This window comes from Bombus bifarius, unplaced genomic scaffold, assembly GCF_011952205.1.
Source record: "Bombus bifarius isolate JDL3187 unplaced genomic scaffold, Bbif_JDL3187 scf7180000007971, whole genome shotgun sequence".
NCBI lineage: Eukaryota > Metazoa > Arthropoda > Insecta > Hymenoptera > Apidae > Bombus > Bombus bifarius.
The window spans coordinates 506,715-530,388 of NW_022884357.1; the positions used below are offsets into that span (position 1 = coordinate 506,715).

Consider the following 23,674-nt stretch of genomic DNA (forward strand, 5'->3'; position numbering starts at 1 on the left):
TCGGCAACGTTTCATCTTTTGGGAGCGTCAGAAGGCCAACGGCGAATACATAAATACATATATTGTATAAAGCCTCGTTTTTAAACTGTTCTTAAGAAGCGATCATGTTGGTCTCGAATATAGTGAATGTTTGGAGAAATTTTCTACGCTTTTAAGAAAAAAGTATTCTGTTTTTGAAATTTTTAACTACATATTATGCCATGTACCTAATTTATCAAATTATTTTTCGGAAAATCAGTTTTACAAGAAAGAAGAGAAGAAATTTTATAATCCAAACTTTTGTAGATTTTTATAGCTAGAAAAGTGATACAATTATGAAAAGTACATTTTTAGAACTTTATTACGTAGGTACGTGATTAACGTTCATATTGGAAGAAACAAATTACGTACTTCCATAGGTTTATTTATAGGAAGAAAATGAGATACATAATAATAAAGTTTAATCTAAACGCATCACTTTTCTGTACTTTTCAATTTTTAGATGGGATTCGGTACTAATCGATGTGATTTCTGAACAGCTCAAGTATGGACAACTAAGAAAATTACATTTTCAAACTCACCAGTTACGCCACAGATACATGTAAATAAACATCGATATAATTTGTGCCCTTTAAAATGTTCTGTTGTGATCGACCGTTGCTCTGTATTTTGGCTGTTATTGACATCCTCCAATGTTGGGGATTCTTCCTGCGTACGCAATTTGCTCGATGATCAATTATTCGAGCGAATATATACGCTACGCATCGTTCGACTTGTTGGTTAACCTGATTATGCGCGTACAAATTTTAACGAGTACTTTTTTTAAACCACCGATTCACTAACACGTTTCCACAATTAAACTACGGTTACGGCGAATGCGTGTTCTTATACACAGATTGGGACAAATATATGGGTTCTTATGAAAGCATACGTTACGGTTTTTAGATATTTCATTTGTCAAAACCAGTCTTGAAAACACGAATCCACCGTAAACCGCTGTAAACTAACCAATATTTTCTGCATTAAATCAGCAAATTGTTTCAGATAAGTAATATGTAGCTGTTTAAAAGACAGACAATTCGATTGTTCGGAGCAGTAAAATCAACAGAAAAGAAGCCATGTTTACGACACGACACTACTTTCGCGGTACTGCTTTTTTTTTTATGATTTTAGGAATCGATGCGGTACGTCTCTGCGATCGATACTCCGGTCGATAATGCGCACCTATCGCAGTTGAGCAATTTGAAGCGTGATGCGCGCGCACAGTAGTTTTAACGATTCGAAGTGTGGTGCGTGTAACGTGTGGTTTCGTGTTTGATTTTTGTGCAATTTTTTCAGTGTTTTAATCAATATTATCAAAATCTAAAAGATCTTTCTGCAGACTTACGAGGTGCTTATATTCTCCAGTTATTTCATACAGTGAGTAGGAAGTTTTATATTTAAAAGTTTGGTAATTCAATGTTTGAACGTCGCGTCGTTTCGATTTTAAGCGGTCGCCATATTGCACATGTACAATACTTGCTTGAATTCAAATCAGAGAATCGCATTGCAATTCACGCAGAGCAGGACCTTCGAGTCCTCCGACAGAGGAATAAATCTATCATGAACAATTGGAAAAGACAATACTTCTTCCATACTCTCTCTACATCTAATCATTATCTTTGACAATAGGTTTAGGTTACACTATGCTCGAGACACTGACAAAAAATAGAAGGAAATAGCGAGATTAGTCATTCAAATTTACGCGAAACAAGGTTATTGGAATTTAGGCGAGATCTTTGGCATAGGATTTACTGTATTTTAACATAACACGACGAACGAAATTTTACGAAACTATGAAAAGGTAGTTGGATGGTAGTTGGAAATAAATATGTCCAAAATGAGTTATAGGAGTTAGAAAAAGATGATATGCTTTTGATGATACGCTATCGTAATTTTTAACGAAGAGGAAGCATTGTTCGCGATATCGAATGGTTTGACGACGATAGTTCCTTTTTTTTTTACAAGAATAGCGAATATCTCATAATGAAAGTTAATCGCGGAAAAATTAAGCGAGAAGAATTATTGGTTTTTAGTGACAATGTTAACGATAAGGAAAATCTTACGACGATTTTCAGGGATTTGCAACAGCGTGAAGTTCATTATAACTCTCTTTGTGGCTAGAAGATTTCGAACGGTTAGACGCGGAAAATTATGCTTTGAGCGTTGAGACGTTAAATGGACACGCCATTCTTCCTTTGTATTCTCTTCTTGCAGGAAATCGATTTTAACAGAGAGAAATATGTTTTGAAGCACGAATAGCATAAACGATGGCAAACTCCATGGATCCAAATTAAATATCGAGAAGAAATTTCTAATGCTATTATTCCTACCAATATTTCTATGAAAATGCGTGAAATTTTTTTTATAAATCTCCGCTACAGTTTGAGTCTCAGGAATTACATAATTTCGTAGAAATGTTCGTTGTTTGATTACTTTCTCCTACTAGAAAAACGAAATTTATGTTCCATTATCAGTGCTGAAAGTATTTCGGACAACAGTGTGTCTATTATTAGAACCAAGTCTTCGTCTGAACGAAATCTTTTATCGTCGTGTCGGAAACTCTGAAGAAGTTGCTTCTTCGAAACCGAGTTATACAAGTTCATCGTAGGCGCTCACGAGGAAAACGTTTGACAATCGCAAAAGGTTTGGTCATTTCTAATCCAGTTTGTTTGTTTTCTTCGCTCTCCCTATAGATGTTTTTCGTTATTAGGGTGACGCGAAGTATCATTGCCACTGCATACCGATAAAAAGGAGGAGAAGGCAATACTTATTGGATAAATTCGTTGAAGGCTGGTAGTTTAAATAACACGGTCGTAACCAATATCGCGAACATAGAAATGAAAAGTCGTAATGGAAAGTGTGTGGAGGAAGTGAAGGAACTTTCGACTCTCGTACGACTGTCGTGTTTGTAAAGCAAAGTTTTACAGAGTATACATCGTGGCGTCAGCGTGGCTAAATGGCTGCGATTTCTCCGAAGTTGAAGGAACGCGTGTAGGGGTAGAATATATGAAAGCGCGTGTGAAATAAAACATGTTGTATTAGAGCATGGCACATCGTATTCTAAAACAGATTTTCAAATATTTTATTTATCAGTAATCCTATTATCGTTGTAACTGAACCAAAAAATCCTTTGTATTTCATAGTTCTGTAAAATTATAAATTGCTCGAAGCAATTAGAGGATCGGTTTGGCTCTTTGATTTTTATATTTATTTCTTACTTTCGTACATCTTTTTTAATTATCATTTTTAAATCGTCATACTATCGAACCTATAGAATTTGTCCATTTCTGATCACGATAGATCCATTCATAGATGAGATCCTTTAATTCTGTTTCTTATCTTCGCTCTTTGCGTAGAATTGCCTTCGAATCTTGCTACTTCCCGGTCTCGAGCTGTACGCCACTACGATGATCGTGGCGTAGCTCGCATGCGGGTGCATGTGCCGGTGGATGGTAACGCTTGCGCAGTGACGGCGCGTCGCTAGACAGCTCGCCGCTACGGGTGCATCTCGCGGCAGTTCACAGTCGTCTTCTAAAGCAAGCTCATTAGTCGCTCAGCATTCGGCCGGGACACCTTTCCGTGGATCACGCTACACACGTTCGAATATCTCGTGTCCCGTTCCATTTGATATTCCACCTTTATCTCCTCCGTAAAAACTTCTCCCTCCATCCATCTTTCTCTTATCTCACCTTTCGTTCCTAATCAGAGGCTATCGATCAACTACCAGAACAAAGTTTTCATTGAACAAGTTAAGAAACAAACATCTCCCGCCGCGTTCGATATCGCACAGTCTTTCCGCGAGGGGATGCAACGAAGCTCGATAGGCTCTCGTACACGTGCTAGTTGACCGTCTCTTACTTCTTCCACCAAAATATTTTTAAATACTCGCGATTCATCGTCTCCGCGCGTTTTCTTCGGTTATGACATCCGTCCGGTTCCAGTGAATCTCTTGGAACAGTCTGCGAGTCTCCTATCCAACGACGTCTCGATGATCGAGTGTCGCATAGCATCGATATTCTTCGAACGGATAAGTCGAACGTAAGGAAATACCAACCAGGGTATCGTAAAAATCGATTGAAAGAGGACGATTCAGGGGAAAGGGAAGCGCAGATCCAGATACACGGATCGATCAGGTGAACGGAGTGTACGTAATCGAGGGTGAAGGCGGAACTCGGGCGAGCCGAGGTCGTCGACACCGCGACGCGACGTCGGCGGTGCAGAATATCAAGAGAAATATAACGAGCACGGTATCGAGAGAACGAAACTCGGCCGATGGTCGAAACAACGTCGACTCAACGGTTCACGATCAAGTTACCCATGCTGCAACCACCGTCTCCTCTCTTGGAGATGGCATCGCTACGTCTGCCGGACTCCGAGGAGTTTGACGTTGATACGCGTCGTAGAAGTAACAATGGAAACGTCCCGCCTACCACCGTTTCGGCCATTCCACAGACCACGGGTACCCTCTTGCAGATGAGGAACGATCTTGGCGATTATCTCAATAACTTGATCGCGGAGGCTATCACGACCAATCCGAGGACATCGATGGAGGAGCAGGGTGGACTTTTGAACGCCAGCAAGACGGCGAACCTCTCGACCGCTGAACAAATTCCCGATCGGCTGTACAGGCACAGCATGGCCATGTCGGCGGTTTACTGTGTCGCTTACGTTCTGGTCTTTGTCGTCGGTCTGATCGGGAACAGTTTCGTCATAGCCGTAGTGTATCGGTCACCGCGGATGCGGACTGTAACGAATTTCTTCATCGTCAATCTCGCGGTCGCTGATGTCCTCGTCATAGTCTTCTGCCTGCCTGCTACTCTGATGAGCAACATCTTTGTCCGTGAGTACCAAAATGTTACAATATTCATTTACATTGCAATGTCGTTCTGTTGCTTTATATTTAAGGAGAAGATTTTAAAATTATTAGATCGAGAATTTAAAGTTTAAGTAGTATGATTCGCGAATGCGAAGAAATATTTTATGGGGAAGGGCTGCTTGGTATAGATCTTGAGTTGCGAGAGCTTAATTATATTGGACTAATGAAATCGCTGGCTTTCCAAGGGCGTTTAAAATCTGTTCTATACATAGGATTATTAATATTGAGAAATCCGAAATATACAGAAGAATCTCAGTTATTAGAACACCGATTGAGGAAGCGATCGATTATCGAAACATCGATTAATAGAGAATTCGATGGTCACGCACGAGAAACATAAAAATAAAAGAATAGAAACTGAGAAAAGTTCTTACATACCTACCCGAAATCTGTTAATATTCATAAAACATGTAAATTTATTCGATTATCCGAATAGCGTATATCGCGATTGGTTCGAATAATTAAGGTTCCACGTTAATATAAACGCTCGAAATTATTCGTCTAATCCATTAGGATCTCCGATAGCAAAAGATTCTATACCAATATTCTTCCTAATCCGCTTGACGCTACCACTCGAATTTCGAAAAATCGACCAATCGCAACTTCTTATCTATTATAGCACAAAATTTTCTCCATAAACATTATTCGGTACTTACAAATCACCATCAACGACATTTACGATTCTTTGTACGATTGCGTACACACGAATCTAATATGGACAACGAGAAACTCTGCTACCGATCTCGAGTATTGATCATGCGTGATCGAGCGAAGAGAGATCGAGTGGGAGAGAAAACGTAAAAATTGGATCGAAGGCGATTAAAGGAGAGGCAAGGTGCGATTCGTTCGGCGTCGATTTGTCGTTGCAGGGGTCTCCACTCTCTGGAACGAGCTCGTGGGGGTCACGGGGGTGGAAGCGTGCCCGGCGGGGTTCCCTTGCCAGTACGGAATCGATCCCTCCGTGATCCTCACGAGCGGGCCATGTTCACGCTCGATGCACCGAGCGTATCGCGATTCTGATTTCACACAAGAGCCGACAGCTTCATCTCGAGTAACTGCGAATAAATTATTCTATAATGGAATCGGGCGAAACTTACCCCTTCCATAGCTCGAAGAAAAGCTCGTGAATTCTTTTCAATTTCCCGTGCGCTTCATCCTGATCCCCACCGGGTTTATTTTCGAAAGAAAGTTTAATCTCTCGCAGGCTTGCGCTCGCGGAGACGATGGATTCAGCGATCTATTTATCGCACTTTTGCGTGAAATATACTTTTAACGATTCAATAATTTAATACAACGTTTTGTTCGATTTGCGTTCAAAACGTTTCAACCATTTTGCATTCAAATCGTTATAGTGGAAATATAACATAGGGACTCTGTCGAGCTGTTTGTGTATGAACGCGGCAGAAAGCCAAATTTTTTCAATTTCTTGCTCGCTGGATCACGATCATTGCCAAATTTATGTCCAAGAAAGGCTTAATTCCTCTGTAGATTTGTGCTCCATCGATTTAACGACGATTAATTAAACGGGTCAGTTAATGCCGATTCGAAGGAAGGGATAACGAGCAGTAAATATAATTTCGTCGAGGGTAGATCGTCCGATTAATTAGAGATTGTTACGTGCGTGTATCCGATGTAACGTCCATCTAATTACGGTTGTTTAAACCGGATCGAAGGGCGAGCATAGATGTAAAGGGGTCGTCTCTACGATTCTGCGCGTCTTCGAAGGTATGTGTCGCAAATGCGAAGCAGGAACGCGCGCGGATAAAATGTTCCAGCGAGATTTACCAAGATCCACCGAGGGATCCTGCGCATCGATCGTTTGTTTTCACCGAGCGGGGACCGTTACTGCCTTGTGTCCACTTTATTATCCACGTTAGGGCCGTAATGCTGTCGCTGGCAGCGTTTAAGATTATTGAAACCTAATAAGACCATCGTCGTTTCCCGTTTTAGCGGACTATATCTTATTCCGAATTGAAGTATTTGCTACCGATAATTTCTTCCTCATCAGATGTTTGTTTTATCGTCATCTTTATCTCCGCTTCCTCGTGTTTGAGTATTATACCTTTTATCAATAGAAAATATCCTCCAACAAATATTATGCAGGAGATATCCACGCTTTTTCGATCGTAACGATTAAAACGTGACAGAGAATCGGTCGTGCTTTCGCATCGTTCGATCGATCGTATTTTTCCATCGTCAGGTGGAATTAATAGTTTTTTTACTTCTGTATGAGCAAGAAATTTCTATATTCCTTAGCGATTCTAGTTGCTTCCGAATCAAATAATTCGTTTTTCGTTCAGTAGCTTTTCAGCGAGTAAATGGCAGAAAAGAGTTCCGTTCGAGGGACAACGATCGGTTCATCTGGTCTCGAATCGCAAAGGTCGCGATAATTGCGATAGAGACGGTATTCGGCCGTGAGCCTCCAGAGCAGCCAATTGTCAGCGTGTCGCATTGTCGCACGACTAACGACGTCATTAGCACGCACTCGCGCGGCCAACATGCCTCGCCAGTTTGTTTTCTCCGAGGAATTCAAGTGTTTCCTACCGAGTACCCGACTTGTTCACCGTGTAAACTATTTGCACTACAATTTCTGGATTTTATCTAGTAAACTCATCTTTTGTCGTCGTTTTGCGATGTCGAAATTATTCACAATTTTCGATCATTCTTTATTCTACAAATAATTGTAATCTAATTATAAATTCACCATCCACTAAATAAGATTCAAAAATGGAGATCCATTGAGATATATACTATCGATTGAATTTACTGAACCCAATTTTCTAGACAACCATCCTTCTAAGCGCTTATTTAATAATTTAAACGTTTAGTCGGACAAATATATGACAGATTTCCTTATCCATTATATAAGTACACACCAACAGCTTCGGTGCAATATTTAACATGCAACTTTAAACATAGTTATTTACTTGGGCAATATAGAATAATATGGTTCTTTCTTCCCGCTGTAAAATGCAAAATGAGTTCAGTCATCGATTTTACTTGACGTTCGAGTTCAAGGCGATACGTCGCTTCTAACTTCTCGAACATAGATTTAATCCAAGAATTTTCATTCCAGCTTTTATCAGACGAAAGTACTTTTAAACTTTATTCAATTTTTCCCCTTATCCCCTTCTTCGATCGAACGCGACATTCGCAACGTTAAATTTTGAAAATCCAGTGAAAACTGATCTACGATGTGGATATTAGGATACCAATGTCAAGAATTACAAGTGTAAATGACTAAACAAATATTTTCTTTAAATTCGATAAAACGTTCGAGAAAATATATCGTAGACGCAAACTTGGTTAGCCATCGATCGCTTTATACACCGTTTGCTCGATTTTATTTATACGATCTAAAGTAGAACATCGTTGTTGCCAGTCTTGTTCATGTAGAATTCTTCTCATTTTACATAGGAGTTTAACGTTCGATTAAAAAGTAAAACAGAGCTGTTAATCGTTAAATAATTGTTTCAAAACTTGTATGACATTGCGAGATCGACAAGTATCGATTAAGTACCAGTAGAGGAAGCCGCACCGTTTGATCAGAGGGTACCATTTTCTTCCGAGAATATCGTCTACACGAAATGAGTGAATTCTTCTAGATCCCTCTGTTTACTCTCCTAAAAGAAACTTAGAGACTATAACGAAATTGAACTCGTGTTCGAGGTGGTGTTTCTGCCGTGGGTGGTGGTAAAGAGCTTTCTCTTTCTCCCTTGTGAAATGATTGCTCCATGGCAGGAAGAAGTTTCGTCCCCGCGGGATGATTTTCGTGCTGGAAATTGTCCGCGCTGTTTCTCCTGCATCTTTGCTCTGTAATTTATTGTCGGGGACTGTGGTCCGGATGGTGTTTATTTAGTAAAAATGTTTGTCGATTTCAGTGTGCGTGACATAAGAGATTAGGGTAAGAGTTAGTAAGTTCGACTTACGAAAACAAATATGTATTACTGATAATTCTTCCGAGCCACTCAACTAAACTTGTCAAGTAGGCTTCGTAAACATCCTATAAATTTGCGGATTTTTATGCAAATACATAATTTTCACATTACATATGTTTTCCATATCTTACATAAACGACGTCGATTCAGCTGTTCGAATATCATTGCTAAATGTCGAAGATGATTGCTGTAAGAAATTGAATTCGCCGAAACCATGAAGCACATATACGATTCTTTTAGCAAACCGACAAGAAGGAAATTTAATCGTATTCTGAAGAAAGTTCTCGATTGCAATATGATATCGAAAATTTCAGAAATTAGAACCATACGAGGACTAGAAGAAACCCCAATTACATCTTGCGACGTTGAGCAATCTATTTCTGCTTCTAAATTAGACAAACGATATCGATTTACTAATCTTGAAAAAACTACTGTTACTTACTGTAACGCAGATTATAATAATTAAATGTAGATAATAATATGATTTATATTCCGTCATTTATATGTACGTATCGTGTGTATGTATTTTACGTAATTTGCCATATATCTTACACGATGTGACATATTTCCTGTGTATTTGAATATTTGAATATTTTTACGAGTTTTAGCTGCATAAAAATCCGCAGTCTACCCATAAAAAAACAGACGTACAAAGTTTTCATCATTCAAGTCAAGAGTGGCAATAAAAGTGAGCTCGTTTAATTCAGCACGATCGTCGGCAAACAGTCGTTTTTCGAAACGTTCTTCAAACACCCGAAAGAAGGTAGCTAGAACTTCTAGTAACTGGTCTCGAAAGCTCGCATTGCCGAAAGGGTGCGCGAAACGCAATTTCAAAGGTCGGTTGGCGGTTTAGAAAACTATGCAAATCCGCGGGAGCTCGTTATAATTACGTTGTAACCGTGATTCGAAAGCGGCTCTTAACATTAGAGGTTAAATGGGAAACGAGACGGGTGGGTGTAATCGCGTATGATTATGTTAATAGCGATATCGGTCAACCGTTGCCTTTGACTGATAATCGGTGCATAATAACGCGGTGGATCTCGTCTGTGAAACGGACAAGTTCTCGTTGAGTGACGAATTTCCGCGATTGGTCGGAATGGTTATTGGCAAGGAAAATACTGTAAGGTACGGAAAATAAGATACAATTGTCGAGTATTTATGGTTACTTTAAGTAAAAAAATCATTGAACACGCAGATAATACGTGTATCTTGCTGTTTAATATTAAAACGATTGATTCGTCGATATTATGTCAATAATATCGATAAAGATTTCCCACGCAGAAACGCCCATAACTTTAGCATCTGCCTAATAAAATCGATATGCTATAACAGATTAACGTCATTCACATGCATCGTTTTATTAAAATACTACGAAGCTATCTTGCTTGGAGTATGCGGCTCAAAAGTATTTCAATATCTCTCGTCCTTCAACATTACAGTATTTGCCAAACACATAACCGGAGACGAACTCTCATCGCGGATATCTCTAAAGATCCCAATCCAAGGACACTGATTGTGGTCCAGAAATTTCGTTTCATAGAACCAAAATGCCGATGGAGGCAAGAAATTGAAATATTGGGGATGTTCGAGCGATATTTCGAGAAATCTGTAAACACGAATCGATAGAGCCGAACGATAAATAGAACAGACACGAAGATTCTTTCGGATTTACATGAAATTTGAGATGTGTTTTCGATCAACTCGGAAATAGCAAATTAAAGCAACATATTGGAACATTTTTGGAAAAAAGAACTTTGCAACGTTTTCGTTAATTTATGACCAGCGGTTCAATTAATGTGGCTGTTCGCTTCAAAAGACCCTCTGAACTCTGAACACACATACATTGACGCATCAGGAATGCCAATGCACGGCTAAGCGGTCCCGAACGGCGAAATCAGCCGCGCCGTGTTCCGATGATCGATTCTGTGCGCAGGTAATTCGATTTGCCGTGTCGTTAGTCTAGAATCCCGAGACCGCTGCCAATTTCCATTTCAAAGCGAACGTTAGTGTGCCTGTGTACCTGCATACCTACATACGTATATTCAGCCGGAGCCGTGGAAAATGTGGACGCGCCGTTTTCGAGGCTGAACGATCACGCCGTCCATCGAGACGGATAACTCGTAAAATCGCTTCTCACGCTATCCTTTTCTTTGGTCTTCGCACGTTCTGCCTCTACAAATGATAAAATAATCGGTAATTCTGTTGTTTTACTCATATCAATTTTATATCTTTATTTTAAACTCGTTACATGGTATTTGTCTTTGGATTTTTTAGTAATATTCGGTTTAAACAACTAGGTATATAATATTTTAATAGACGGGAATTTTTATCGGGAATTTCAACGACTTCCTTTCGCCGAATATTACGTGATTTAACAGGCAATTCTACAAAAAATACGTGGATTTGTACGATACATATTTCTGTGGAGACAGATACTGTATGAAAATTATTTGTTAACATATAGTATCGTAGAGCATGAAATTTGGATTCGCTCGTGTTAAAAATCGATCGATAGATAGATAAATATTGAAGAGCGTCGAATCTCTTCAAATTTGTGTATACTTATCGATACGTGGTGCTTCAAGCCCAGTTTTATCGAAGTAGCACTTGTCCAGATCATGACCTTCTCTTTTGTTCGATTCAGGGCAATGCTCGAGTACAAGTATTATCCTATTTCGATAGCTTAATCGTCCACGCCTCAAAAAATCAAACAACGAGTCAACCCAATTAAGTAGCTGCACGAACGTGAGACAATCGCGATCACCTACGTACGATTTATCTTCGTTAGAATCAATTATAATCGATTGAACCACGACGTACGATGTAAGATTCGTGTCAAATGCCAAGGAAGTGAAGAATTCAAGAAAGACGAATTAGGTTAGGTATGTTTGATCAATTTTTCCTAGTTTTAGTTTTTATTCGTAGTTTATTTATAATTATATTTTGTTATGGCTCCGTACTAGCATCTTACGATCTACGTTTCATTTACACACCATTGCCAAATACTACTATTTATTTATAGATATCTTAATTTTCCTATTAACTTGCATTATTTTCTATCAGAAGATGTTCTATTTATATTTATCAAATTCGCGTAAACAAAATTTTACAGATATTTTCATTCACTGAAGCGTATTTGTAAACTAAATCTTGATTTAGATTGGTCGGAAAGGAATTTGCGAGAAACGGCAAAACTAATTGAAAGCAAAACTGTTGTTTATTAATTAAAGTCACTTTTATGGACCATTATCGCTTATCTTCCGGTCTTACTGGTAGGAAGTTCAAATAGAAATGTCGGATATCTACGAGATTATCCGTAAACCCTGGATTGTATTTAAATAGCGTCTTCCTAATCGAGAATCCAAACATTCCACTGTGAGATTTCTATCTATAATTGATCTAGCGGCGCTGATAATGGGTAACGATGAACTTTTCCGATTTAGGCGGAAAAAAGGAGCTGTAGTAGGAGGTAAAAAATTAGAACGTTCATAGTAGAGGATCGCGGTAGAACGTTCTTTTAACGCGTTATAATACCTTCCACCCTACGAAGGAAAAAGAAAAGATAAAAGAAGGTAATAAATTTTTCTCTCCGTAACTTGTTGATTTAACAATAACGAGTAACGAAATTCCAAAAATGAGTAGTGTTTTAATAAAAATCCGCCGAAATCGAAGCATTAGGGCTAGCTGCAAATGTTCTTCGGAAACGTTCCTCCATCGTGACGACACTTTCGGAGTTACAAATTGATTTGATAAAATGCAGTGGATAAAATTTCCCCGGAAATCGATTTGATCGATGATCAAGGCCGTTTTTATAGTTCTATAGAGAAGGGCGGTCCTCCTTTGGGTAATTACGCGTGCTTCTGTGGATATTCTTAAACTTTGCCTTAGATGACCATCGTGTAAATCACAAAAATCGGAAATTCGTCCGGTGTAATTTTCCCGGTGTAAAATTCTGTCACGAACGCTCGAACGCATAGGCATCTTGCCTATTCGTATTTGAATACATTTTAGTTGACTATTATTTCTTCATAGTTTTCGAATCTACACGCCGCTAATATAATTTTTCAAGCAAAGCATATAAAGATATTCCGTGATAATCCAGTCTCCGATTATTTACGATTAGAAAGAAAAAAAGGTTTTGGTCTTTGATCATCCCGTCTTTCTTCTGTCTGTGATTTTTCATTAATCTTGCTCGACTATAGAAGATTCACCGGCTGTTTCGAGCAACTGTTACAAGTAGAGGAACTTCCTTGTTTCGTCTGTCAAACGATGTTTCCCATTTCGAGAAATATTCTTTCGAGCCCAACTCCGCTCGTTTCCGGAGCTAAAGGGGAACAAAAACGACGAGAAGGAGAGAAGAGGGAAAGGAAAAGAAGCAAAAGAACGAGTCAGATTAATCATTACGATCGATGCACCGATAATTAGGTCGTGCATTTGGCTAAACGCGGACAAGCCGAGAGAAATGGAGCTGCGAATGATTATGCGATGGGTGTTCTGGCAACAGGATTGCATAGGGATATATGTATAAGGTGTTCAAGTTTTAACCGATTAATTAAAATTAATTGACATGCCTTTGATCGTTTCTCGAGCGATAGATGTATAAAATCACGATATTTTAATTTTGAAAATGTATAATCGCAACATAGAAGAGGGCAAGCACGAGCGATACGAATAAATTTTAATCACGTAGATTGAGATTAACAGTAAAATGCATCGACCGTAAAGGAAATAAATTTATCTAGTTATTGTGAAAATAATTAAAGAAATAATATTTCTACTCTCTTGCTGCGTAGCAAGAAACAAAGGCATGTATTTAGCTGTTTATATTTAAGAAATTAGAATTTTCATTGATGGTTCCGTGCCACGGAACCAGTTTGTTAGACTGCGACTTTCTAACTCTACTTTGCACGTTCTACGAAAGTGCTTTATGAATTTATGGCCCGTGGAACCATTTGTAAGATGCATGTGAAATTTTCGTGCGTGCCATCCGAGATAATAGTTCAGAGTGATTTATTACACGTGTGTATAACTTCCACAAATAATATATCGTGCCTCTTATTTATTTCCAACTACAACTAGTGACACGTACTAAATACGATGAATGTTTTATTTGAAGAAGACGATGTTTCAAAAACGAGCCTGTATATGCATACACATGTATATCTTAATATTACACGACGCGTAAAATAACTAAATGAGGAAGGGTGGAAAGAACAGAGCGTGTGGTGGAGAGCTCGTACAGCCGCGGTCGTGCACGGCAGACTGCAAGCCGTGGGTCGTAGATAGCGGGACGCCACCCGAGTTCAACATGTATACATACGCCCCCGCACACGCAGACAGGGGTAGATGTATCGAGTGCGCTGGCTGCACGGGGTGAACGTCCCGAGGTGACCGCGTCCCTGCACCCGCCAACCTGCGCTACTTCTCAGAGTCTCCTTCGGAAATTGGGGCTCGGTTCCACTATGCCACTCTCCCGTGCTTCCCTCGCACTAGTTACTCACCAGTTACTTACAATATGATAGAACGTCGATTGTCACAATTTTACTGCACTTTACATCATTCGGAATTTGTTTGGAATTATCCGATGGCACGGGAAATTGTTATCGATAACTACTTATATTTCTTTATTACTTAATTTACATCGCTTCTTGTTTTTCCGAACGATGGATAACTAACTTATTCGCGGTTTATCATTGGCGCTGTATCGTACATTTAATTGCACTTACGTGTATTGCTTCCAAGGAGCTGACGTTGGTATTTAAGATTTTTAATAGTTGACGCGTCTGCGTGATTTTTTATTCAAACACGAGATCGCAGGGGGCAATTGATTTCAGCAATCTTTTGACATTTTACGATGCGATATTTGGCGAAACTTCGTTCGAAGTTGTAACTGCTCTCATTACTACAACGAAGCAAAGGTTAACTGGATACAGATATTTCGAAAAGTAATATCATAAGTTATCCAAAAGGTACAACTTATCTACGTAGCGTCGTTTCGCAAAATTTGCAGAAGTAGGGCAATATATTAAAATATCGCTCATGGAACAACTAAATACCATCTGAATGTCAAGTACTCGTGTTACGATCTTATCACGCTTTCATGAAAATTCAAGGAGTTCGCCTTGAATTAACGAACAAATCTTTCTATTCGCGTAATTGATTCTTTTGTGAGAAGATTTATGATAATAGCACCCTCTTAGGCATTTCTTTAGCAAGATACCATTTTTAAGAACAAATGGAATTGAAAGAATCGATCAGTCTGAACAAATAGTATTAGTATCTTTTCTGAACTAGCTGTATTTCTTTCCGTATTACGCATTTCTCTCATTTATTTTCTGTATATCGCAATTCTCGCTTCACTTCAAAACTTTTTTCTAAGAACTCTTTAAACCTCCATAATCCGATCTACGGTAAAATATACAAAGAGCGACGACGCGAAGTTTATACGAATCTTTGCCAAATTCGTTGTACGTTTTTAAAAGTTGGGCTGTTAAACCGGAAGTGTAGTAGAGACTTGTGACGCGAAGGATATCTGGGTCTTTATGTCAAAAGTTTCTATGGAAATAAATCGAAACAAACGCTCGTTGATTTCGCATTTCTCGCGTGATATTCGAAACGAACAGAGAGCCTCGTTAGAAAGGGTGGCCTCCGTTGTCCGTGACAGCATTTCTTTAACAAAAGCTGCCTTAAAGAGCCGTCACACGAATTACCAGGCCATTGTTCGCATCATTCGCGTTGTTCGCAAACGAACCGAGCAATTTCCAATTAACTCGATCCGTACTTTGCTCCTTTCGACTCTGATGAACATCGTTCGTATCGACAACCCTTAAAAAACTGATTGAAAGCTGATAATTCCGGTGCATCGCCTGTATCCCAACGATGAACAAGAATAAAAGGGGAAAAAGATTAACCAATTTCATTTCGGTGACTTTAATCACCGTTCGCTGGACATCGCGATCTTACACAAAAGTTTCTGTGTTTATTGGATTCCACGAAACTAAAGACAGAGGAAGGTTTCGTACGGTTTTTGTGTTCCCAAGCTTCTTATTTTCACCCTTTTTCTTACTCGAGTAATTAATTGGTTTTGTTTCGACGTTAAATAGCGCGATACCGAGCCTGATGCATCGTTCGAAGAAAAAGTATTTCGAGTAATTATCAAGTACATTCACGCTCGTGAGTATTCGCAAATTGAAAAGAAAGGCTTTCCACCGGACCATAGTCCGCCCAGTCAAAATTCTGTGATAAATCATCGACCCTGACACATATTATCGCGGTCCGCGCAGGGGAATACGTGGCAGCTCACACGAACGGACACGGTCATGGGTGCATTGGAACAGGTTGGCGACGCACATGCTCCGTGTACACATCTATCACACGTACGTACGTACCTATGTATGCATGTATATACGTACGCATGAAATACGAACAAGCCGAGAGCACGCGTGTGCCGTTCGAACGTGTCTATTCAGTCTGCCTTTGTCATGGCGTTGCTAACCGTCACATGCTCCGTGTACGCTTAATTACACGTTATTACGCTTCACGGAATGTATCGTTCAGTTTTCCCTTGGCTGGATCCAGCAGAGAGCTATATCACCGTTCGAACGAGCGCTCTGTGTGCAGCAACACTCGCAATAATCCCGATTTCACCGATGAAACTGGCGGTAATGCGTCGAGAACAGGAAGCACATTGCTGTTCCTGGCAGTTCAAGTACGCTGGTTCTACTGCTCGTTGCCCGATATATCTTCGACCTCTGCTACTCGTCGCTTAGCGTTCGCTAATTCGCCAATTCAATTGAAAACGAGCAACTGATTGTCTTTGATCCGGACGAGGAATCTTAGTTAGCGAGTTTAGATTTTTGGTTTGAGTAAAAATAAATGTGCTTTTTACGAGGAAGTGGTCGAGTTTAATTTTTGGAAAATTTTCAGACGGTATAAACGTGATTAGTAGACGTATCGATCGTGTACTAGGTAAAATTAATCTGTAGATATGCAGAATCGAAAATAAAATAAACAAAAGAATAAACAATGCAATAAAATGAACTTAAAGATTCGTCTAAAGACTATTTCTCTTCATATACTTATTCTTTGCATGTACATATTACCAATATACGTTGGAAACATTGAATAAAAACGAATATGCATATATTTCTCTCCATATAGGGTCCAACATAGCTACTTCTGAATACATATTTCATAATGAACAACTCGTTATACGTAACATTGTTGAATTTGTCTCTACATCCTTTTAACCTGAATTTTTAGGAAACCGGTAACTTCGTTAGAAAGGAGCTCAAGACCTTGGAAGCTCAGGGATTACAACTTTAAAGTAATCAAATAAAATCATCTTTCCATTGCTACGTGAAAAGAGATCCGCGTTTTAACTTCGCGAATATTTCAACTATTTTGAAATAAAATGAAGTAAAATATTGTAAAATTTGATCGATGGCGGATTAATCAAACCACGAGTTTCTTTATTTATATTTCTACTAGAAAAATATAAAAACGAGCATTCTTTCCTTTCGTTGTCTCGAATAGTTGCTTTAACGGTAGAACTATCAGAATGGCCAAAATCATCAATTTGTAAATCTTCGTAGAAATTTTGTAAGGTCCAGTTTTGAGGATGACTTTTCACGAAATATACGAACAAACGCTTACTCTTCTCCTTGAATTATATAACTTTTCGCATTCCGTCCATTGTGAATGCTTTGATAAAAACGTTATTCGTCGATGGTTCTAGTGTGAAGTTCGGCCATCCGTAATTCTAACGTTCGATTCGATCGTCGACTAAAGAGGAATCGACACACGAGGGTCTCGAGACGACGAAATGGCGCTGAAATGTTTCTTCAGCTGAAACGCCAGAATCGTATACACAATTGGCATCGTGTTGCGTCAATGAACGCGCGTGTGTTCTCGAGTACACGGCCGAATAATTGAAATATCGTTACGGCCACAATAGGCTTTGCTACTCAAAATAGGTAGACCCCATCGACGCCGGCTCTTGTCTTAGACAGAGTTATTCTTCTTTATAGCGGAAGGTAAATTCCACAGGAAATTATAATACATATGGACTGCAACGATTTGTGACAAAATTTTGCAACTAATTTGGAAAGCCTATTTGAGGAATTGTATTTATTACTAATAAATCGAGTAATTTTCTTCGAACTTGACACAACGCGCGTTCTTGGACGCGCTGCAAGTTTTTAAACTCTTTTCACTCGGCTCTGCCTCTAGAGATCGAAATTTATAATGTGACTCCAAAGTTTTCCTCGTCGCATACTGATTACTTTTACGAAGATTTACTATTACGTGTACGCATCTTATCTGACTACACACCTGTGTATACATGATTTTTTTCGAAGATTTTAAAATTCTTTCTACACGGTATAATCCAATTGCACGTTCAAGAGCTCTATAACGGTATGTCCATATATTTAATAATCTGAAATTTTTTAGAATCAAAGAACGTTTATTTAACGAAAAAAGTTACGAAGTACGATAAAACTTGGGCTATCTCAGCTAATCGGGCGACATTGGGATTCGAATAAAGGAATTCTCGAATTGTAGAACTTCATGTTCGTCCGTATATATATACAAGAACATAAATATTAATAGTAGCAGCCACGAATAATGAAATTCGATATGATTCAGTTATTTATTATGTGTTCCAAATCTTTTTAGCAGCTGAAATTTCGTGCCTCGTACCATCATAGCCTTATTTTTGAAGCCTCAAATGCTTCAAAATGTGAACGATCTCATCGTTACATTCATGTTCTAACTCGTTATTGGAAACACAGATAACACCAGTATTATAATCAATCAAAGAAGTCATATTGAAACCATCCTATCATATCGGCGTTAGCACAATCATCTCATCCTGTTATCTTAGCACAATCATCTCATCCTGTTATGTACTCGCAATTACCGCATTCTGGTATATTTATCTTGTATCTGTCCTAATATTATCTTCGACTTCTTCCTGTATAGTATCTTTGCTCGACGTCCATCCAAGCATGTGTCACCATGTAACAGCTCACGAAGATGCATCAGCTTTTCAGTAGTATCGTTTATTGCAAAAATCTTGTTGTAGATAATTGTACTATTTATATGCAAAACGCATTGAAATAACGAAACATCTAGATAATAGAGAATTCGCATGACGAGGGCTCGACTGGTTTAACAAAGTTTATTGGGACAATTAAATCAACGTATCGTTGATTCGTTCGTCTAAATCGCTAATTCGCCAATGTGACATGCCTGTAGATGGCTACAAGAATTTGAAAGTCAAACTTAAATTATAGGTATACACGATGGCTGCCTCTGCGAATGAATTAATTAATCGGCATCCTTCGCTCTGCCATCGTTCCGTTTCATCCGAAACAGATTCATCCGGCTTCGAAATGAAAAGCCGAGGCGCTCGATTATCCATACATTATTCGACGCACCGGTGAGGCGCGGTGTAATATCTTGGCCGGTTGCCGGCCGCAAAAACCCGGACGGCCGAAGCGGGATGAGCTCGTGTTGATTTAACCTTGACACGAGTCGCGGCAAAAATCAAGCGCGCCGAGTGGATCGTTAAAAGACAGGCGGTAGATGTGGTAGCCGATAGGGGAGAGGGATTCGAAATGAAATTCAGCGGTGGAACAAAAATTTGTTCGCGGCAGGTGCGCGCCGCGCTGCGCAACGGATCGATCGATTAAATTAATTGTCCCCGTTTGTTTGGAGCGTAGTGGTGATGGCCGTGTCGTCTGGAACAGCCAGGAAGGTCGGTCGGCTCTCGATGATGCTTCGTCCCGTAGCAGCGTTCTTTGTGCTCGTTTCACGGTGAACGATGGGATTAATAATTCGAGCGGGATAATACGCGGCGTTATACGTACATCGGTGGAAATAGAGAAAGAACAGGCGAGTGAGCGTTGGGTGCGTGCGTGCGCCCTCGCCTCGTAGAATTTCAAGAGTTCCGCGCATCGGTAACCTGACCCGTACCGAGATCCATATAACCTGTGTTTGTGTCAAGGCGAAAGGGGCCAACACTCTCGGCTGACCTACATCGGCCGATCACACTCCTACCCCACGGCTTCCACTCCGTGGGCTGCTATCCACCTGCACCCTTCAACGATCACCCCTAGATTCTAGTTTTTCCCCTTCGTTGTCTGATATTAGCTTCGAAACGCTCCCTTTGCTGTCTGGCTGTATCTTTCTGGATGTCATTAAAACGTCAGGTTCGATTAATTAATAAGACGGGTAAGTTCTTTGAAAAGATCGAGATGGTCGGGTCGGAACGGATAATCGAGAAGAACAAAGGGACGTATAAGACGTAAGAGGGAAGATTCTGACCGAAGTGTAATTTGTAGAGGGTGTTAGGATCAGAGAGGTGGTGGATGTTCTTGGAAACGTGGAGTGAGGAGAATACAAAGTTCTTTGGGGTCGCTCGACATCCTGAGATGGCAGCGACGAGTCAAGGACGATTAACGTTCGCTTGATACACCTGTCTTACCATTTCTAGGGTTTTCGTATCTAGGGTAAATTTGACAGATTTTTGGTTGCTTGCGATAAACGTTGTTTTGTTGGTAATGCGCAGTTTATCAGATAAATTGCAATATTAAAGTATGAATTTAATTTATTACAAGAATCTTCGGTCAAGATCAATAGTTCGTGATAACAAAGTAGAACAATTGTACGTTGCAGTGATATTTGTTCGTAAAGAATTATAATTTTCCTTCGAAATACCTCGGTCAACGGCGTGGAACACATTTTTATCGAAACACGATTAAGTTAGTACGGTACCGTTGACTCTTTATAAAAGATTCGTAGGAGGAACTAAAATGCATGTACCACCGTGCAAATAATCTACCTGGACGTTAATTTGTTAGGCAGAGCATTATATAGACACACGGCAACCTTCTCAATCATCACGTTCTGCAAACATTACCTTCGTTCCTAGCTGCGGAAGCTACGTTACCTTCGTTCCTATCTATCAACAAACATGCAACGGATATTGAAAGAATAATTAGAATTCAAAACTTAAGAGAAAGTACGATCGATCCTAAGAATTTCGCAGATATCACGATTTTTCTGAGAATGTTCAGGTTACAAGAATGGAAGTTAGCATGGTAGGGGGTCTGATAGAAGGGAAATAAGAGAGTTCTGTTTTAACGTAATATATTGAGAAAGAATCGTATTATCGATAAGATGACCGAATAAATTACAACGAAATATATAAATTCGTAAAGAAGCACATAGGGGAACGAAAGCTTTGAAATAATTAACCGATTGAAATTCTCCGAGGAGCAATCGAGCTGTCCCCTTGCTCGAAGAGAGAACAATAAGAAACGATTGGAAAGTGGTCGTTTAACAAAAGGGATTCGCGTGTTGCGTGCGAAACGAAATTGTAGCCGTTCCGTGGGATATGCACAATGTACAGGGTCGTGCGTTCGACAGACCGACATTCGTGAACACGGGAGTGTTGGCACCGTTTCTACAGGTGTATTAACTGGGTCAGCGTTCCAGTTGTTGGGGGTGGTCGTGGATCGTGGCGGGGGTGGAGTGGTCACCGGGACGAGTTCACCTAAGGGCTGTGTCGTTCCGATGGCCGACGTATATAACGCTTTTCGATCGAACGATCATCTTGAAAGGCATCCGCCGTTATATCAGCCATCGATTTCCAACGGACCTACATAAAGGTCCTCCGTAAACGTAGAAATTTTCAAGACAACCTCTGTTCTTGATTCAACCAAATTCGTTCGATTAGAAACATCGCTTCTTCCCTTTCTGTGACGTTTGTAACTCGCGAATTATAGGAAGCATTTTTGTTTGATTTCGAGCTTTCTTGCAACGTTAAACCGAAACGTGAAAGGCATTTCTTAGAAAATTTTACGGTACTTTCGATAATGAACAATTTTATCGAACACTTTTAGTAATCGCGAAGCGAAGAAAACGCCAAAGTTCGTTTTCACGAATTTAGTAATCTTAGCGTTAAATAACGAAATATATCCCCATAGTATGATAAAAATTCCCCAGTCGCCAGGAAACTCAGCCATACTGTGCACGATGCAAATATCTTGAAACAGACAGCCGCTCTTTAGCGACGTTGCGTCACAGGGGAACGGTGTTTTGCGAGGCTGCAGCATCGAATCCCGGTGAAGCGAACTCTCGTCGGTGTTCGCGTGTAATTAAAGAAAGTAGGCAGTATCTCGAATCTCCGTTAAAGCGGATTAATAGAATTATCCGACGGTAAAATTACGACGTATTATTCCCCATCCAGATGACGCTTTGCCAGTGTAGCCGATTGGTCGCACAGCTGTCTTAAGAGATCCTTTCAAGCGGAGCAGAGAAACAGAGAGAAAGAGGGAAGGAGAGGTTCTTGAATCCTGGCAGGTAACCTGCGACGAACGAAGTAAAACTGGTAGACAGAGACATGGCCCAGTTCGGACTTGGCCCGTTCAAGGTTGTGCCTCGCGAAAAGATAATTACGTATTTGGGTCAGACAGGCGGATATCTGCACGGTTCGGCCGTGATACAAATAGTAGGCAGAAGCCGGCGTATACACTCCGCATGTATCATTCACCTATTAATCCTGATACTGTGAATATTTTGCCATGATCTTGGAGCGCGCACCGTCTGCACAAGCCTGGATTCGTAATTAAAATTGAGATTTATACGGAACGTGCTGGAATCAGAGATGCAAATCGGAATGGAGCGATTCCAAGTACGAAAAAAAGTGAATCGAAGATACGGAACAAGATTTCTTTGATACGAATCTCCCTTTCTCCGTACGAATCTCCATTTCTGTGGAAATTGAACTTGAAAATTAACTTCATACGCGCCTCAGGACAACGTTCTACAACGGATTAGTACTAAAGGAAATAAAAATGATAATAAATCGGTGAAAAATGAAATCAAAGAGATGACGAATCAAAAATTTTAATATTGCAAAATCCAAAGTAGGTAACGACAAGCCACGTAACTTTCTGCGTATCCACGGTATTTTCAAGTTCAATTTTTGTCGAAAACAAAGGCGCGTATTAAAAAATTTTATTCAACGCTTTCGAATCATTTTTACACGCGGAATCGTTCTACCCTTAGTCGAGTGTCCGTGCGTACGTATATCGTTTATGCCGGTCGGCAGAACCGAAACGCAATGGAAAATCGTAAAAGCGTTGTTCAAGGATTGTACGAATGTGTCGTATGAGAAAATGATAAATAAGGTGACAGCAGTAGTGATGTTAGAACTGTTCGACGCGTTCCTTGCTGCACGCAAGCTTGCCAAGTAGTTACATTAACGAAGGTAGAGAAATTATAGTTGGTAACGGATTCTTTCTTAAAATAAGAGAATGCAAACTCATATTACAATATTTGCAAACATATATTATTAAGTAATTCTTACGATATTCTAGAACACCGCCTAAGATGCTACTCGATCTCTTTTCCAAGGCATTCGTTCCTCCTTTTGCTTCGTTTTAACAGCTCCTCTATTAAAGTTCAAACGTCGTCTCGCCCGCTGGTAAAAGAACAATTCCACCGAAATTTTTACGGATTAAGTCGTAACAGGAATCTTCATTTCCGTCAGACGAAAACGCGTTATAGAGGCGGTAATTGCGGCCGTTTCGCAGATTCGACTCTTATTTCGAATCACAATGTAATTTCCTCCCGTCAAACCTGCCCCTGTCGTTCGTCGTGGTGGCGTTCAAGGTCGTTCCTTTGAAGATGGCAAAGGAAATCTAGGAAACTCGGAAACGAATTTTCGATGTTCCGACGTTCGGTTGGACAATTTGAAGGCTTTCACAGAAACGCGAGCAGTTGCCCTGAGCTCGTGTCTCGGTTGAACCGTTCCAACCGGCATTGT

At 39.9% G+C, this 23,674-nt stretch overlaps 1 protein-coding gene across 1 annotated transcript in view; it reads left to right on the forward strand.

Annotated features, from left to right (window-relative positions):
* The first annotated feature begins 3,510 nt into the window (after positions 1 to 3,510).
* LOC117214931 (neuropeptide SIFamide receptor-like) overlaps positions 3,511 to 23,674 on the forward strand; it is a 62,858-nt gene continuing 42,694 nt past the window's right edge. The window contains exon 1 of the mRNA XM_033461295.1: positions 3,511 to 4,861. Within this exon, the coding sequence (XP_033317186.1) occupies positions 4,294 to 4,861 (568 nt within the window). The 5' untranslated portion in view covers positions 3,511 to 4,293. The remainder of the gene's footprint in view (positions 4,862 to 23,674) is intronic.